Source organism: Peromyscus leucopus, chromosome 11 (genome assembly GCF_004664715.2).
Source record: "Peromyscus leucopus breed LL Stock chromosome 11, UCI_PerLeu_2.1, whole genome shotgun sequence".
In the NCBI taxonomy this organism is placed as follows: domain Eukaryota; kingdom Metazoa; phylum Chordata; class Mammalia; order Rodentia; family Cricetidae; genus Peromyscus; species Peromyscus leucopus.
In genome coordinates, this window is record NC_051072.1 from 38925980 (window position 1) to 38945570 (window position 19591).

Genomic DNA, 19591 nt, shown 5'->3' on the forward strand with positions numbered 1-19591 from the left:
TGACACATACCCGGGGGTATGGCCAGATGGGAGCAGGAGTTCTGGTGTGCCCTATGGAATAATCGAGTGTGCCTCAGGGGAATAATCCATACATATCAGAAACCCAGAAGAAAGGATACTGAATGTTTTCACCACAAGGAAGTGCCAAATAGGTATATTTCACCTGATGTAAGGGTTTCATAATGTATGCATGTTTTGGAATGTCATGTGATGGAGTCCTATTTAATATGTACAATTTTTAGTTTTATGTATCAATTAAAAACAGTGTCCAATTTTAAAAAGGAAAGAAAATTTGATTCAGAATTCACTCTGCAGGATAAAACTGTGCAAGACCTCTCAGCCTTCGAGAGCCTTCGAGAGTGCACAGAGGTATGGCTGGAAGAGTAGGCGGAGACACGCTATGATTTATACTTTAAATACGACGTGGTTTACATTTATAAGGTGTTCAAAAGGGTGCAAGAAAAGAAGCTCCTGAGCGAGAGCGCAGCCATGACTTCACAGGTGAACACTAGGAGTAAAGACTACCTACAGACACCGGGCTTGCTCAGTGCCTGCTTGAATACTGGCAGAACTAAGATGGAGGGGGTTGTGGTGGGAGGCTTTGCAGGAGAGGGAGGAGGAGGAGGAGGAGTAGGAGGAGGTGAAGAAGAAGAAGAAGAAGAAGAAGAAGAAGAAGAAGAAGAAGAAGAAGAAGAAGAAGAAGAAGAAGAAGAAGAAGAAGAAAAAGAAGAAGAAGAAGAAGAAGAAGAAGAAGAAGAAGAAGAAGAAGAAGAAGAAGAAGAAGAAGAAGAAGAAGAAGGAGAAGAAGAATCCTGAGTCAAGTGCAGCCATATTTAATTATACGATGATCCCATGTGCTTTTTAGCCAATTAAGATCTTTGATCCCTTCCCCCTCCTCTACTTCCACATTCTTCTAGAGTTCTGGACTAGGGAGGCTGCCAGAGAACTGAGTTCTGAATAGGCAGCCACCTTCAGACTCCAAAGGCACCTCACTACAGTAGATTAATCACTTCTTTCCAAACTTCCCATAGTGTCTTAGAGTAGTCCAGCAGAGAGGGCATGGATAGATAATGGGTTGTTTTAAAATCCCACTTCACAGCTGAGTAGGAACGCGAAAGCCTGAGTCACCCCTCACTCAAGATCGCACAAAAATAATCAGAATTAGAATCTGGCGTTCACCAAGAACAACATCTTCATTAAGTAGTGTGCTATTTAAATCTTTCAAGAATGAAGATGTAAGGGGAGGCGACAATGAAATTAAAAGTAGTGTAAAAATGGGAGTGAGGCATGGTGATTCAAGCCTGTAATTCCAGCATCCAATATGCGTACGCTGGAGGACTGTGATGAGTTTGAGGCCAGCCTGCGTTACATAGTGAGCTGCAGGTCAGTCTTGGGTAAGACATCATCTAAAACAATAACGGTGGTGGGATCTCAACAACAAAAGAAAACATAGTTTAACAATGGGATGTTCAAAGTTTGCAACATTGAGAACTATGAGGCATTCAATGGTATGAATCACAGGGTACTTCAGAGGCCCTCATATGATTTTATGCAGTGTGTTATTGAAGGGCTCCGTACTATCAGGAGAAAAAAACGAGAGCTAACACAGGTGATCTAGCATTGTGTATGAAGCAGGTGCCAGAGTTCAACAGTTAAGCTTTATTATCCAGCAGACTCATTTGTTGAGGGACATTTGTACACTGGGTGAAAATGTTATGCTGTGGTTGGTGTAGCAAAAAGACAAATGGGCAATAGCTAGGCAGAAGGTATAGGCAGGACTTCAGGGAAGAGAGAGAACTCTGGGAAGAAGAAGGGGGAGTCACCAGCCAGATGCAGAGGAAGCAGCATGAGCAGTATGGGGAGGCGAGATAACGAGCCACACTACAGAACGTAGATTAAAACAGATGGGTTAATTTAAATTATAACATCTAGTGAGACAAGCCTAAGCTAAGGCAGAGCTTTCTCATTAATAATAAGTCTCCATGTTTGGGAGCTGGTGGTACAGAGAAAGACTGGTCACAACCATTTCCATAACATGAGAAACAATTGGATCTGAATGGTATTCAGACCCCAGCAATGATGTCTACCCAATGTGTGCAAGAAATGGTTTCTCTGCAAACTACTACCAACAGCAACTAAGAAAGCACTTGAGATCTCCACTGTTCTGGGATCACTTCTTAGAATGTTCTGAGCTGATAAATGCAAATTCCCAGACAGGACTACAACAGACTAAGTCCTTATAAGTGGTAGACTGCCTCTCTTGGACACGTCCTGCTGCTGTATGGGTCCATTGCACCTGACTAGAGTGTATTAGGATATTCGACTAGCAGCATTCTTTAAAGGGAGCTCTTTCTATGTCCCTTAGAACTGGTTTGATGCCAGGACACAGCAAATAAAGACAACCCATAGCTCAAGGATTCATTCTAGAAGCTGCAACAGGAGGGAGTACTGCCCCCTATCGTTAATGTGAAAACACTGCAAGCCTTGTGAACAGTGATCCGTGGCTGAACACACGCAATTATAGCTTTGGTTGTCACCCCTCACAGCTAGGGTAGCACGTATGTTAATTAGAACATATAACCTTCCATCTGGGGCACTAAGAAAATAAATCAAGCAGATGGCATCCAGAATAATCAGTTCTGATCATTCACAAAATTGTCTTCCCAAACTCATAGTGAAGCATCATAAAACTAAAATTGATTGTGTATATGTACCATATTTCATTATTCATCCCTCAGTCGATAGGAAGGAATCCGGGATGATTTTCTCTCCAAGCCATTGTGAGTAGTGCAATCAACATAGATGAGCAAATCTCTGTAGAAGGATTCAGAGTCTTCAGGTCTAAGTCCAGGAGTGGTAAAGCTGGGTAGACTGCCAGATCTATTTCTAGCTTGTGAGGATCCTCCATTTCTATAATGGTTGCCAGTATGCACTTCCATCAGTAGGGAGTAAGGGCTTCCTATTTGTCTTATTCATTTCTTTGTACTGTGTACGTGTGTGCTGGGGGGAGGGGGTGCGCGAGCGTGTGCATGCCTGTAAGCCTATGCCTGAGGAGGCCAGTCCTTGGATTCCCTGACACTGGAGTTACAGGTGGCTGTGAGCTGCCTGACATGAGTGCTGGGAATCGAACCAGGTCCTCCGGAAGAGCAGGAAGTGCTCTTAACTCCAGAGTCACCTCTCCAGCCCTGTCATTTGTTTTCTTAATCTTGTCCTGACTACTGAAGATAGGCCAGTTACTTCCATGTGGACATATGACCTCCCCTCAATTTCATGTCTACAGACTGAACTGAGAAATTGTCCAGGATCTCCCACTCACTATTGCCTTTTCCTCCGAAACACTGAATTATCGCCATGTCACTGGGTTGAGAATTCCACCTCTCTGGCTGCAGCCTCTTCTGCCTCGTTTTCTGTGTCTTGCCACCTTCACCCACCTTCCATGTCAATTTCAACCTCTTCCACGTCCTTATCACTTTACAGCTTAGTTCTCTGAGTCTACTTGTTGGGGTCCTTTCCCCTCAAGATGACCCAAACTGTACCCTGCCTCCTGAGGTACCTTCTGAAATCACTGTTGCTGTGTCCCTTATAATCAAATGTGAGGGTTCCTCCGGGCTCCCGGGGGTCACAAGTGGCTTAGACTAGCAACTAGGACAGCATGGTTCTGGCAACTCTACAGCTCTTGTGCCTGCCCTCTGGTCCTATAGCTGGATTCTCTCTTCCAGTCAGCCTTTTGCTTCCAGAAGAACCGTTAAATCTCTCACCTTCACAGAAACCCAATACCACGAAATCTGCAAGCATGCTCCATCCTACCCTGCCCTGGCTGACCACTGGAACATACCTCTACACTCATTACCACCTCCATAATCCCTCCATGCTCAGATCAAGCTTCAGTAGTACTAATTCTGGGATGCGGCCCAATCATTCTGCTTCTCTGGATTGCATGAATGCTCTTTGAACGTTTCTACAAGGAGATTAAGTTGTCTATTGCTCGTTAACACACAATGACTTGCTCCTGTGGCTATCTATATTTTTCCATGGTATGTCTGCATGTTCTGGTAGCTATCTATGTGTTTGCATATAAATACTCACACACGCACACAAAAAAAAAATTCTCATTTTTCACACAAGAACCTTGGAACAATCAGATGGTCCCTAAGATCAGGGCTAAAACAATCTCACCGAAAAACTAAAAACTGTATGTGGTGTCAGCAGTCATGAGGTATAAAACATAACCAATCCCTACTAATGATTTTTTTTTTTTTACCCACAAAAGTGGTCCACTGATGCAAAGAGTGGTGACTAATGATCCCAAATAACAAAGACACATCAAATGCAAAATGTCACTTAAAAAAAGATGTTGATAAAGACCCAAGTCAATGTCAGATCTAGCATCAGTTTGTATTCACTTCAAGATAAAAAGCCTTGACAAGTAACAACAGACTGGTTTGTCCTGGACCACCTTAACTTTTCTACATCAGCAAAATGAATTGGGTAAACTGGTCAAAACCACAAATTGCTTTCGCCTCTAAAGATTTTTTTCAATTAAAGAGAGAAAAAAAAAAAACAAAAAAACAGGAGACTTGGAATAAGAATCCCACGTTTGAGTTCTCTGCAAAGTGGCTGACATGAAGTGGCAAGTGGATCAGTCACCTAAGCAGCGAGTGACTCACTTTCAACCCCTGTAACAACTGCACCACTAGGGAATTTCTTGTCGCTGGCCATGGCCAGTGTCAGACTCATGACTAAAACCTCATCACTGAGCTGGCACCCGGTTCAAGGTCATCTCTTCCACTCCCGTTTTTCGGCTGGATTGTCATCTCTAATCGGTGCAAAGATTAAAAGGGCCGACCTCCAGGTCTTGTCTACTTGGACCAGGAGGAGACACCCAGCATCTTGATTGATCTCTGGTACCTCGTTAACCACAGACTCAATAGTTCACAGACTCAAGAACCTTGGAAGTCCTCCACAGGGAGGGAAAGTCAAAGCCCAAGAAACGGGCCAACTCTGAGACAACAGGGTGAAAAATCTACACATCCCCCTTCCCTGTGACTGCCTTCATACATCTCATCTCCGAGTGACCAGAGTGAACTGGTCAGTTTAAATTAAAAATATGCTATCGCAGGGTGCTAGGTTACGGACCTAAAACTAAAGTAAACAAACTGGGTGAGGACCACATATGCAAGCGAGCGAGGCCCCATAAATCACTGTGACTGGGTATCAGGATTTCAAAGGCACCCTGTCAGCTCTCCCCACGCCTGTTGACTCAAGCTCCAGTTGCAACGGGTTACCTATACAGCAGCATATAAAGTTGACCTTTTAAGTTTAAAAATAGTTGCAGTCCCATCCCTACTAAAGATAGTCCACGGTGCCTCTGTGGGCGGGCGGCACACTAAGTGCTTTACGTAAGTTTTGCTTCTCTTTGACAGGGGTCCTGTGGGGTGGGTTACCTTCGTGCTGACTGACATAGAAAATGGGCCCAGAGAGATGGAAATAATGGAATTATCCAAGGTCACCTCTCTAGTATGGGGTGGATTTCTACACAGTTGTGGAATTGCTCCTCAGAATTTAGGGGACATCGGAATGGAGAGAAAAGTTGGCTCCTCTGTCCCATTGCACTCTTCTAGCATCTAATGGCAACTCATGACCAATTACCAGGACCCACCGTACTTATGTGGACACAGTCTATTCCATCCTTTTACAGATTGCTCCCTGCTATGCCTACGCCTCTTCAACTTCCACCCTTCACTCCCCAGCAACATGTTCCTCAGGGGACGGCCCAGGAGTTGGATTGAGCAACCTACCCATGCTGCTACTGGGCCATGACTCAAAGAGGTCACAGGTGAAGGAGGTGACAGCAAGCTTGTAGCGCTAAAGAGACCGAGCCTCGTGAGATACACCATGGCCGTAAATCTCACTCTCCAGTCTGCCCTGCCCCTCCTCCCACATCCACAACTGACTGCCCTCCCTTAGACGTTTGCACCCTTTGGCTGACCTGTCTGGGATTTCTTTTTTTCCTTCCAGGCTGTCCCAACGGCTCATGACAAGCGCATTTCACCACAGGAGCCCTGAGGCTGGAGACAGGGCAGGGACACCAACTGATCAGTTTGCCTCTAGCCAAAGAGAGTTTTGACCCCAGGTCAGCTCCAGTTGCTCCCGTTACGCCTCCCTCCTTCACACTCTACAGTAAGTTCTCTACTCTATCCTACTTTTCTTCAGTTTTCATGATTTACCCCCATTCATGAATCCATATCCCTATCTCATTTTGTCCCTACTGGAAAACAATAACAACCACCTCCAAGCCAACTTATAATCATAGGCTAATTTTAAAATCCTAAACCTGTTTACACCTTTCCTGAATTTATGCTTTGCCTGATGCTACAACCCCCACTGTCAATAAAGCTTCATCCCACTCAAGCCCGAAACTCTCGGCCAACTCGGCAACTCAAGCTTTAGTTATATTGTCCTATCCAATGCCCACGCATAAAGATCAGTGTCCTGTTAAAAAAGTGGCCTCCTCTGTCTAGGTCACCTTCTAGCCTCACAGGCTGTCTTACATCACACTTTTCCTGTGAGCCCGAGGCTGGGGTGCTTTCACTCCCATCTGACAGGACTTGGAAAAGGAGCCTGGCAGAACAAGATGTACTAGACTCTAGACATCTACAATCCTTTAGTAACTAGAGGGTTCCCTCCTGGGAATCAGCGTTTGCTGATACTGCTATTCCTATTTTGGAATCTAGTCCCTCACTAAATAGACGAGTAAATTGAATAATTAATTAAATGTTTGCGTGTGCTTGGAAAACATAGCCTGAGAACACGCATCCTCCTCTCTCTCTCCATCCATCCGTGATTGACGGTAGAGGGTGTTCTGACATTCAGTGCCTTGCTTCTAGGACGACACTACCAATTCCAGGTGGAGGGATGAGAAAACACACACAAAAGGTGGCCCCCGTTAGGTGGTAAGATACCGTGCTAGGGTTTTCTAACTAGCTCCAGTGGGAGTCAGATGTACCAAATGGACAATGTTTAAATGAGTGACCGGAAGAGGAAACAGCAGGAAGTCATGTCCGCATTGGACCTGACTCTTCGTGAATGGAACAGTACTGTGTCTTACTCTGCACGATCAGGTCTTCGACTGTTCCTCTCTGCACCCTTCAATCACTAACAACAGCATGGAAAACCTGAGCTCTGGGTCCGACAGCATCTCCCAGGCAAACTCATCTTTTCTTGAGAAGGAGTAACGAGACAAGTCTATTTCCAGAAGCTTCTTTATGATTTCTCAAAACCCGTTTCTACTCACCCTGGTGTGGAACTAAGGGTCTACACTGAGAACATAAAATTATGAAGACAGAGACTAGAAAGTCAAAGGTTACACTGAAGATGATATTAATCCTTTTAATTTTATCACTGATTTTTGAAGTTGACTTGAAATATTAAAAAAAATAAAAATAAAAACAAAAACTAAGCTTACAGAAGGCTTGGCCCTCAGCCAAAGAAAGGAAGGGACTAACCAATAATTATTCTGTGAATTAAAACACTCCAAATTATCTTAATTTTTAAATATTCTTTCAACAGAATTATAGCTTACTCTTTTGTGAAATGAGGTTTTCTCACAAATAAAGTGATACCAATGCATCTGCAAATACTAATAAGTATTCTTTATTAAAAACCAAAAGCCTCTCCAAATTGGAGACTAATGTTAAATTTTGCTACAAAGCCCACCATGGTTAGATGGTTCATTTTCTCCCTAAATTTGAAAAAAAAAAATCTAGCCAATATAAAAGAGAATTGTTTCTGGTCAAAGAATGTATTTCTTTTCTAAACATTGGAGTTACTATAAGGTGTAAGTAATTACTTATTAAGAAATGCGATTTATTTTTAAAATATGTGTAATTCAGTATAACTTAATTCCTTAAAAAGTTTTTTTTTTTTTTTTTTTTTTTTTTTTTTTTTTTTTTTTTTTTTTTTTTTGTATGATCAAATATTTGCTTTTCCACTGCAGGGAAGTATCTGTTGTTTGTAATTATTTTGGATCGAGTGGTTAGGGAAAATTAAAAAAGAAATTAACAAAAGAAAACTACTTTGATACACCACCATCAAAATATTTTGAGGCATACTTCTTTATGATGTATTTTTCATCTTGAAATCTAAAACAAAGCAACCAGAGCACTGCTGTAAGCGGACATAGTGGTCTTGAGAGGGCCCAGCCAACTTCCTGAAAGGGAGGAAGTGTATGCACATCCATTGGCCTGAATGCATCCCAATATGGCAGCTGCATCTTTGCCTGGTTGCTGTGGATACACCCCTATCACAACCGTGCTTTCTCTACTCCAGACCTGTTAATGACAGGCCAAAGTGCTTCCTATTATGGTGCCTACATCTGCACAGCACACTGTTGCCAGCCGTAAGAGCTGGGGGCTGCCACTCTGGGGATCACTGTGCAGCAGGCCAGGGATTCGGCGGAGAACCGAAGCACACTGGGCGAAACTTCACAGAACGCCATCCAACAGGCACGGTTCAAAACACACATCATGTTTGCACAGGCTAGCAGGGAAAACATTCAAATTCTCCCTTCTCAGTTGGAATAGACTGATGGTGAGAACACTACTGATAAAATAGTCCTAGAAGACAACAAAGAGAAGCCACGCTCACGACCTGGGTGGTTTTGCCTATGCATAATTAAAATTTTAACCTAATTAAGGTAAGGCTAATCCAGAATTTGCTTAATTGTGTTACATTGTGTTAATTTGTGTTATGTGCCTGGCTTTTTGTTGTTGCTGTTGTTTTGGGTTTTTTGACACAGGGTTTCTCTGTGTAGTTTTGGTGCCTGTCCTGGATCTCCATCTGTAGCCCAGGCTGGCCTTGAATGCACAGAGATCCACCTGCCTCTGCCTCCTGAGTGCTGGGATTAAAGGTGTGCGCCACTGCCACTCAGCATGACTGTTTTTTTTGTTTTTTTTTTTTTTCTGAAAAGCCAGTATCTATCAGCAGGACCAAGGCTCCTAGTGAGAAGAGCCAGCCCAGCGTTCTAATCATGAAAGAAAACCATGTTCACAAAAGCAGGAATTCCAAGCCTCAGACTCTCAAATCTCCAATCCAGAGTGAGAAATGACATTTGCCATAACCAATATCACATGCTAAGTATCACTTTATGTGACACAAGGGTGCACTGAGTGTTGGAGAAATCCATTCACTATAGGATGCCTCGTCACCAAAACAAAACAACGATAAACTATGCTAAGAGTTAGGAAAATCATATATTTGCAAAAATCAGAAAAGGACCTTACATCCAATTAGGAGAGCCAGGGGCTAGAGAGGGAGGTCTGGGTGGAAAAAGCTTCTAAATGAGGTAGCATTTCAGATATGCCTAAGAGGCTGGCTAAAGGTTTTTAAGCATGTTGTTTTAGAACATGTTTACTTACAGAAAACTTACAAGGACAGGAAAGAATTCCCATACACTCCACACTCAGTTGCCCTTATTCTAACATTTCACACCAGTCACAATTAGTGGGCCAATGCTGCTGCAGTGATTTCAAATGCACTCACTGCTGGGGTTTCCTTAGCTTTTTAGGACAGGTCCCTTTTCTGTCCCAGAAGCCCAGCCAGTATGAGAATGACAGACGCAAAGTGCCATTTGTATCAGATCGGATCAAGGATATATGCTCAGTACAGCTTACAACTGCCAATGTTGACCTTGATAACGGGCTAAGGCAGTGTTTTAGTATTCTCACTACAGAGGTAAGCCCCCGACACGCCTACTTCGTACTGTATCCCGTGGAAATAAATTACTGTGCAGAGCCCATATTTCAGGGCAGGGGGAATTAAGCCTTCCCTTCTTGTGGGTACAGTACCCACAGAAGTGACTTGGAGTGCTCTGGGTAGGAAGTTCATCTATGTCCGTCCCTCATCATTTGTTCTGTTAGTTTTCTTCTTCTTCTTCTTCTTCTTCTTCTTCTTCTTCTTCTTCTTCTTCTTCTTCTTCTTCTTCTTCTTCTTCTCCTCCTCCTCCTCCTCCTCCTCCTCCTCCTCCTCCTCCTCCTCCTCCTCCTCCTCCTCCTCTTCCTCCTCCTCTCCTCCTCCTCCTTCTTCTCAATATGGGTTGTGTGTATTTGTTTTATAATTTGGGTCATAACCTAATATCCCATTTTCTTGCTCAAATTGTCCCAGCTGGGGTCAATGGGTGTTCTTTCGGTGTACTCTTGCATCAGGCTGATATGTCCTCATCAGGGGAGGTCTGTGTGTGTGATCACGTCCTAACTTTCTGGCACCACAAGATGCTCAGGCTCTTCTTGTCTATTCCCTGTCCGATTCTCTAGAAGCAGCTATTTCTTGAAGGAATCCCAATTCCTCTTATTGTAATGTGGTATCAGAAATCAGGACATCAGTGCTGGGAGTACTCATGACACTGGGGTATGGGTACTGGTCACTCCTTTTGGCTGGCGATGCAAGGAAATGTTTGTGGTATACCAGATGGCCGTGATATTATAAGGTGGGGTAGAAGGCTATGCTCCGAACATACTTTTTGTACATTAGATCATAATGAGAGGTGGTGTGCCTAGGTTACTCAGAAGAATAAGAGATGCATTTATTTATAGGGAAAACTAGAGAGACTATTCTTTGCTGTGACTTTATGCATTTTTGGCCAGAAAAAGCTCAGAATTTTAGACATTCCAAAAACAAGCAACAACAACAACAAAAACCTCAAAACAACAACATACAAACCCATGTCAGTTTGTTCGGATCTATTTGTCAGATTACAGAAAGAAACAAAGGTGAATTCCCTGAAAACAGACATACAAAACAAAGAACTGGCTTTGTAGCTTTGTAAGGGTCATGAGGGAAAAGAAGAGAAAAAGGAAACGTAATTCCCCTGGGTTAGCTCCAGCATCGCCAAGCCACCAGTGGACACATCAGAAGGACGGGAATCAGGATAGCAGGAGACCCCTCCACCCTAATCCACCACCTCCACACACAAAAAAAGACCAACGATATTCTTTCATGGATAGAAATAAATGATCTAAGATATCAGTCCTGGCAGTGTTCCTGACTCTGTCTCCACCATTCATGAAATCATCCTCGCAGCTATAGCAGACCAGGAGGCTGAGGCACAGAGGCAAAGTGATCCAATTTATACCAGTAAAAGGCAGAGGCTGAATCCAGCCCAGACAGATCCAGGGGCCACTGTGCCTGCGCAGTGGGCAACTAGGAATTGCAATGGAACTGCTACATTGTTTCAGTTGCTGTAAGATAACAGCACTCAGCGTCCATTCCAAGTGAGCAAGAATGTGTGGACCTTGGGCGCAGGTTTTCTCCTTTGTCACACATCAATCATAATGTAGATGGATACAGCTACCTTTGCGTAACATGGAACATTCTGGTGAGGATTTACCTTTTGAAATTGCTTTGAATGAATCAACATCGAACAGCAGCCATGAAAACACAACGAAAGCACAAAATTTGAGAAACACTAACTTAGACGATACTTTCTCACGGCACAGAAATAACACAGTGTACTACACCAGGAGGAATACAATGCTAGATTCTCCTCAACTCGCTTTGTGTGGACACATACAATTTGTGGAGCACCCAGGGTGTGCTCTGCACTATGCTGGACTTTCTGTACATTGTAGCCTATGTTCTCTCTGCTTCTTCTTTCTTCCTCCCTCTCTCTTCCCTCCCTCCATCCCCCTTCTCTCCCTACACCCTTCCCCTAGTGTCTCCTGTATTTCAGGCTGGGCTTGACCTCTCTATGTAGTGGCAGATGACCTTGAACTACTGTTGCTTCTGTCTACTTCCTGAATGCTAGGATTACAGGCATGTACCCTGCAGCCCAGTTTATGCAGTACAAGGGATTGAACCCAGGGCTTCATGACTACTAGGCCGGCACCCTACCAAGTGACCTACATCCCTAGCCCAGCATTTCAATCGTATTTCTCTTCTTGCTACTCATGTTTACAAACGAAGACACGGAGCTTTGGGAAGGCAAGGCTTGATGCCCAAATTATTAGGTAGGAAACGGCAGTGCTGGAATCTGAAACCAAGCTCCTCTGACGACAAACATCTATGTTCTTTCCACTCCACAGAGCTGCTGTAAGCACTAATAGTGTGTGCTCTGGGCCAGGGAATAAATGTCACTCATCTTCCTTACATAGAAAGTTCAGCAAAACAGTTTTAAAAGCCAAGAATACTAAACAATAACGAAAGAAAACGCTTGGTATTTTCCACAGTGCAAGATCATAAACTCATTATTATGTTAGCTGCTGTGTCCAATTTAACCAATGTCCTGGTGGACACTGCAGAGTCGTCTGCTCTTTAAGAATACATCTCGGCTCCTCCACCAACTGTTAGTGAAGAAACTGCCTTCCTATCACTGATACCCACATGCCACAGAAGCATCAGGTGCTTCAAAGCATTGTCTACCGGTCTTGTTATTTGGGAAAAGAAGTCATATGATCCATCTGTAACTGTTTTATCTCAGCCAAGCCTTACATTCTGGTTTTTTGTTTTTGTTTTTTTTTTTTTAAAGGAGAAAATAGTTCATAATACTCTGCCACAGAAGCCACCATTTTCCTGGAAATCAAACTGATAGGTAATAACTGAAAGCATTCTTCTAGTAATGATTAACCTACGGAAACATAAAAGTGGGGGGTGTTTTGTTCAAGTTCACCAACCCCAAACGCTGATACAAGAACTGAACTGATGATAATGTAGGCTCCCCTCCCCTTTTTGGTCCTTAGCGTCTTGCTAAGTTAAAAATCAAAGACCATACTAGTCAATGAAGTGAAACTCTTTGCTGACGTGTTTCTAGGCCGGTAGGTAAAGGTACTCATCAGCAAGCCTGCTCATCTGAGTCTGACTCCCAGGACTCACATGACGGCAGGGGAAATCACTGCTGCTCGTCCTCTCAGCTCCAAAAGAGTGTGCCCACGTGCACGGACAGATGCACCCGTGTGCATAGACTTCAAACATGTGAAACAAGTGTTTCTTTTTCGCTACGATCACTTAAAAGCAAGGGAACATTTTTTTTCTAATTGTGATGACATAAACAAGGATTCAAAAGCTTTTATACTCACTGTGCGGATCTATATGGAAACTACATAGAAGCTCTCACAGTCGGCCTTTATTGAGTAGTTGGAAGAATAGGACACCAAGCTCAAAACACCAAGAAGCCAAGTCCCGAGTTTCTATAGCTACAGAAGATCTCTTCTCCTAAAATTTATGTATTTAAGGCATACACATGAACTCTTAGCAATCCTCTTTTCTATGTTTTAACGTTTAAAGATTTAAAAACTGTCCCTGTTTTTACTCTACAAATGAAAATGCCCTTTCCAACTAACTTAGCGTCCTTCTTAACGGAATTTCAGTCCCCCTGGGTTATCTTACACTTGTACTGGGCCGGAGTATCTTAAGACTCAGCCACAGCTATGCACATCCATCCCGTCTTCCTTCCTGGAATCCCCGGGGCCGGAAGAAAACCGTTATCGGCAGTCACAGCAAGGGCTCCCCTGTGCTATGCACACAGAAGACAGCAGGGGGAGCCAGTGGGAAAGTCGCTGGGGAAAAAAAAAAAAAAAACCAACAACCCTGCTCCAGGCAGCTTCATTTGTATGCCAAGCAGAGAACAGACCAGAAATGGACCAAAAAAAGACAAACTAAGATGCACAAAGAAGTCTTAACGGTGTGTGCAGAGCTGGCGTGGGTGCCTCTGAAACGAACCACAGGAAAACCTTAAGGATGCTCGAATCCCAACTTCAAGACCGACCTTCAGTTTTGAAGCCCAGTGGTTTCCAGCGATGCGGAGCTGCCCAAACAGCACCCCCAAAATGTGAAAGCAGAAACAAGTAACAATTTTAGGTTGAGCGCTTCTAGGGAGATTTCAAAGTGATTTAATTTTTCTCCTACAAATATCACCGCCCTTACATGGGAGACTCACTAAAATGTGCCTTATTAGGTCACGAAAGGCTCGGTACAGAGTTCCACAGTGGAGGGCCCGGACCCCTGTCCGGCTCTCCCGCAGACACTCTCCCCTCCTCAATTTACCTCTTTCAGGAGGAGGGGTGGTGACCAGGAACATCATCAAAGTATTCTGCATTTGAAAGTATTTTAGCCTTGCAAAATCAGTATAGAAGAACAGCAAATTGAGCCGGGCAGTGGTGGCGCACGCCTTTAATCCCAGCACTCCGGAGGCAGAGCCAGGCAGATCTCTGTGAGTTCGAGGCCAGCCTGGACTACCAAGTGAGTTCCAGGAAAGGCGCAAAGCTACACAGAGAAACCCTGTCTCGAAAAAACAAAAAACAAAAACAAAAAACAAACAAACAAAAACCCAGCAAATAGCCCCAAACTCATATAATATTATGTATGTCCTGAAGATTAAAAAAAAAGGGGGGGGTCTACATTTTCAGTCACAGTAGAACAGCTAAGGGCCCCATTTGGTCTGGAATTCTAAATATGGATTTTAAGAAAATTAAAATCCTGAACATCTACATGGAACTTCAAAATGTTCTAGTGGTCTAGGGGCCATAAAAACAGTTACCTTCAAACTACAAAAATCTGTGACACATAAATGCCAACCAACCTTGCCTTTCTGTTAGGGAGAGTGGGGGATGGGTTGGGGGGAAGCTGGAGGGCACATAATGAGGGAAGAGGGGGATCTTTGATTGGTGTTTGGAATGAATGAAAATTTTTCTTAATAAAAAAAATAAAATGCCAACCAAAAATAAAAAAAAATTACTCTTGGGCAGTAAACTAGTGAAAGCAAGTATTTCAGATAAACAGGAGCTCAAGAAAATCTGGCCTCCGACTCTTACATTGACCTTTCAAATTTATTATTATTATTTTTCTATCCAGATTATGCTAAGGAAATTGAACCTTCAGAAATGTTAACTTTTTTTTTTTAATTTATTTATTTTTTTTAAGAACTCAGCCAGCAAAGAACAAACTTCTGACTGAACTTCTAGGTCTGTCCACCTCCAAGCTCTGAGGCCTCACTAAAATTGCTCTCAATTGTAGAAATGAGGTTCCGGGGGCAATCTGTACACATCTTAGGCAGATTAGTGTGCTTATGAGGGTAAATGCTGTAGATTTAATCACTCAAATTAAATGCCATCTGGAATCTCTTACCCCCACCCCCACCCCCAGTACAAGCATCCCACATGTGTTACAGTCAGCCTGGCCCTGGCCAAAAAAATTCAACCATATTCCCGTCCCTGTACCATCAACCAGCCTATGTACACTGACAGCAAAGGAGAAAATAAGGCCAGTTGTCTGTTAGACGTTACTTTACAACTGCTCATTAACTCCAATTTCTTTTCCTGCGCTCTTTTAAATATATGAATTACTTGTTAGCAGGGTTGAGGACCAGGCTTCCCACTTTCTACCCCTCAAATCGACGCCCTAATAAATCACTTCTATGAGGAGTTTAAAAATCTTGATTTGTTATTAGTGAATTATTGTGTCTTTTAATATATTATGGAAAAAAAATTTTTTAACTTTCACAGAGGAGAAACCTGTCCTGATCTTTTAAGGCAAAAGAGATGAGCTGAATACATTGAAAAAAATATAGGGTGTGTGTGTGTGTGTGTGTGTGTGTGTGTGTGTGTGTGTGTGTATACACATATACTAAGCAGCAAGTACTTATCAGACCGATTCACTCTGATTAGTGATGTCTCAAGGAAGCTGTTCACATTGAACTGAAGGCAGGACGTCACTCAGAGCCCTCAGCTGACAAGTTGTCCTAACCTACTTTATTGCTCGCTAGAAGTGGCCTACTCCAGCCCTTGTTTATTAAGCAGAAGGGTGACTTTACAACCTTTACCAGGGACTTTTTCCTTCCTAGGCTAACCTTCTCATCTCAGAAAGACCATGCAAGTGGAACACTAGTTTAGAAATGAGTGAGTTTAGGCAGGAATGAATAGCTTCGACACTGAAAATCCAAGCAGTAGCTAACTGAGCCAACGTCAGTATAAAAAGTGTCATGTCCATAATCTATCAACCTTGAGGCTTAAGCGCAGCGGAATGCATTTTGAAAAGTATTTTCTCACTTTACATAAGTCTCACTTCAGCCAAACAAACCCACCTCTGGCACATCCCGGAGCAGTTAATACAAAGTCTGAAAACCTTTTGTGACTAAGATTAGACAAAGCCCTGTCTAATTTGATGCCTGTAAAAGAAAGGTATTATTTTGAGCAATTACTAGGATGTAAAGTTTTCAGCTTAAAATACGGACATAAGCCACTTCACAGTTTAAGTCACGATATTGTTTGATCTCACATCAATTATTAAACTCAAATGCTGGTATCAACATTAAGAATATGGATTTTTAAGGAAGGTAGCTGCTCAGGTGCATGAAAAGTGTTGTCAAGTCACACTAAGACACAGGCAAATGCATGCATCTTGGCAAGGGGCTTTCAGACTTTGATCTGCCTTCTGCACCTCCGTACACACAAGAGGAGTGAGAACTCAAGCCTCCTGAGAATGGCCCCTCTCAGCATTTTAAGACATTGTTCCTACTCAGCACATGTCTTCTGCTTTCTAAAGCAAATTGTTAAAAGAAAATGGTTCATATTTTATGAAGTTAAGAATTTGTTAGTCAAATGAGAACAATGGCCCTTAACGCTGCTTGCAGGGAGCTACAGACCCAGTAAGAAAGCAGTCACTGGTCATTCCAATGAAGAGCCACGACAAATTTAGAAACAAGGCCCAGATGACACCAGAGAGAGAGAGAGAGAGAGAGAGAGAGAGAGAGAGAGAGAGAGAGAAAAGAAGAAGAAGAAGAAGAAGAAGAAGAAGAAGAAGAAGAAGAAGAAGAAGAAGAAGAAAGAATGCACATTTGATTATCAAGATGGTACATACCAGTGGGTCAGTGGGGTTAATACTTTGGCGGGAGCTCCTTCAGTTTAAGACCACTTTTCACTACAACAACAATGCTATCTCAAGGAACCGAGTTATAATACACCAACCCAGTGGCTGGCTGATAAGCTATGGCATTTTTATAAAACCTGCGTGGGGAATAAAGCAGGTGGGAAAGGAAGTACACACAGAGCTAGCAGAACAAAAAGAAAGCATCATTCAGCGAAAGGCAGGTAACGAGGGGGTGAAATGTCATAACCCTCCTGACCTTGTAAATAGGTGTCCAAACCTACAGCAATAACTTAGTGAGACAACTAACTGCTACATACGGACTCTTCCGGCCCTGTGCATCAAATACACAGCCTTCCTTGGCCCCTAAGCCAGCCAGCCAGTCATTAAAAACCACATCATCTCAATTATGTCTTTGCATGGCCAAAGACATAAAGCACACGATTGTGTTGTTGTTCTAAATGCAACTCTGAAAGTACTCCACCTTACCTCCTAGGCCACTTTAAGGTTGCCTGGCGCTGAAGGTTACTTCTCAGGCCCCCAAACTCCATTAAGTGCCCTGAGCAGCAGCACCTTGGCACATAGGGCACAAACGCCCAGCTGAAGCCTATTGGTAACTAAATGACCTCAGACACCTGGATTTGGTCTCCAAGACTGAAGGAGACAAAGACAGCATAATGACCCTTCGAACTTTGTTGATATCCTCTGTGGATGTATACCGGGAGCAGAACATTTAAAGGCCCGGATCCCTACGAGGTAACCCTGAGAACCAGAGAAATGGAAGCAAAGGTTGCAAGTTCAGTGAACTCCTCTGAGTTTGAGCGAGGTCAGTGGCAGCGGCGTTCACCTAAGTGACTCCTTGGAGTCCTGCAACTCTTTTTCCAACCAGGAATCTCTTTGATAATGGGCAACGCCACCAGACCCTACTGGGTTTCTGCTGCAAGGGCAAAGTGTCATTCTAAGGACCCTTCGTCCTAGGGATGCTCGAACTATGTCAAAGTTGCTGTTGTAAAATGTTTAATCTACCCACTGGGAGGTATGCAAAGAGGAACCTCCCTCCAAAGGAGCAGAACAGCTAACATGCAGTAAGCATGACAAATTTCTCTCTGTATTTCCCCAGGCCACAGGGATCGGTGATTCCCCAGCGTGGGAATCAGCAGTCTAGCAGCGTCACTGACACCCGAACCGGAGCAGGGGCTTACCTTGTTGGAGGCCATCTCACTGACGGAGTGCCTGGTCTGCAGGGTCTCTAGCTGGTCCAGACACCAGTCCAGCTCCTCCAGGGTCTCGCTGGCCAGTTTCTGGTAGGCCTCCTCTGCGAAGAGACAGGGAAATGAGGACTCAGTTCTCAAGCGCTTCACGGGGCCACCAGCGAGTTCAAAGGGGGCCATCCTGCCGTACCCCGCCATGCTCGGATGCCCGGTGCCCGCACATGAGGGCTGCTCCTTCATATTGCCGGGCCCGGCGGCGGCGGCGGCGCGTAGGGGGTTGAGGCTGGACTGGCGGGGCCGGGCTCAGGCTGGCCAGGATGCTCCAGCTTGACGTCGCGGGTCGGCCTCCAGGGAGGGGCGCAAAGTGCTGCAGGCCAACTTTTGGCACGGGGACGCGGGCGGATTCTCAACGGCGCAAGCTCGGGGTTCCCTGCGCTGGGATGCTGCCCGGGGTGGCGCGCTAGGGCAGGAGAGGTAGAGTGGGGAGGACGCTCCGCACACCGGCGGGCCGGCGGGCGGGCGAGCGGTCCACGGGTGTCCGCGTCCCGCGGCCGCGGCTCCACGCCGCCTCCCGCCGAGCCCCGCGCGCGAAGCGAATGAATCAGCCGCGGCCGCCGTTTCCTGTTTTGTCGCTCAAGTCCGCGGGCGGGCGGGCGCAGCGCCGCTCCATGCTGGCTTTCCGGGAACACTCCCCCTCGCGCCCCTCGCGGCCCCGCGGCGCTGTCTGGCTCCCCCGCGACTCCTTACGAAAGGATTCCGAATTGCAATCGGCTGCCCGGGTCGCCCGCCCCGCCACCACCTCGCCGCGGCATCGCCCCGGAGGCAGCCGGGCGCCTCGGCTTTGAAGCGCAGCCCGGGAGGCGCGGCCGTGCCCCGCGCGTGTGTGCGGCGCTTCGGTGGGGCTGCTCTGCACCAGAGCCGAGGAAAACCCGGCGTGGAGCACCCGCCACCCGCCTCCCCGGGGTCCCCGCGGGGCTCAGGCGGGGCTCGACCGGCCCCCAGCGCGCAGGCGCGTGCGACCAAGCGCGCACCTGCCCCGCGGGGACCCAGGGCGCACAGCGGAGTCCCAGGCCAGCTCTGCCCCAGCTCAGCCTGCCAGGCCTGGGCGAAAGCAAGGTGACTTAGGACAGACACTACCCTTCCTGAAGGTTGAGGTTTGGGAGTTTCCCCGGGATTTACTTACTTGAAAAGACAGGATTATGGGAATAAAATAATTTCAACTAAGGACAAACTGCCAATACCCAGCCAGCCCCTCTAAAATTTAGTGTGCATGTTAACAGACAAACCATAGCATCGTGGGGTCAGAATGCCTTCGAACTTGGCAACAGGCTGCATTTCACGTTCAGAATCACCTTAAAGGAACAGCAATGTGAAGGAACCACAGGGTAAGATTTACACATGCCCTCCTGCCTCAGGGTGTCTCCTCTGCAGAATGCAGGAGAACACCCTGGACTTGGGTCAAGGCAGAAAGTTTGGAAGTCTGTTTCTGCTCACCATAGATGAAATAAACATCCAAAGCATTGTGGGGG

At 45.1% G+C, this 19591-nt stretch overlaps 1 protein-coding gene across 8 annotated transcripts in view; it reads right to left on the minus strand.

The window, feature by feature from the left end:
• Pde4d (phosphodiesterase 4D) overlaps nt 1-19591 on the minus strand; it is a 912160-nt gene that overhangs the window by 38745 nt on the left and 853824 nt on the right. For 6 of the 8 annotated variants that reach the window (XM_028885080.2, XM_028885038.2, XM_028885046.2 and 3 more), the window contains exon 6: nt 18054-18166. In XM_028885080.2, the coding sequence (XP_028740913.1) occupies nt 18054-18166 (113 nt within the window). Of the gene's footprint in view, nt 1-13377; nt 13560-18053; nt 18167-18252; nt 18743-19591 lie in introns of those variants that run through there. The other 2 variants (XM_028885088.2, XM_037209552.1) reach the window with 2 other exon arrangements.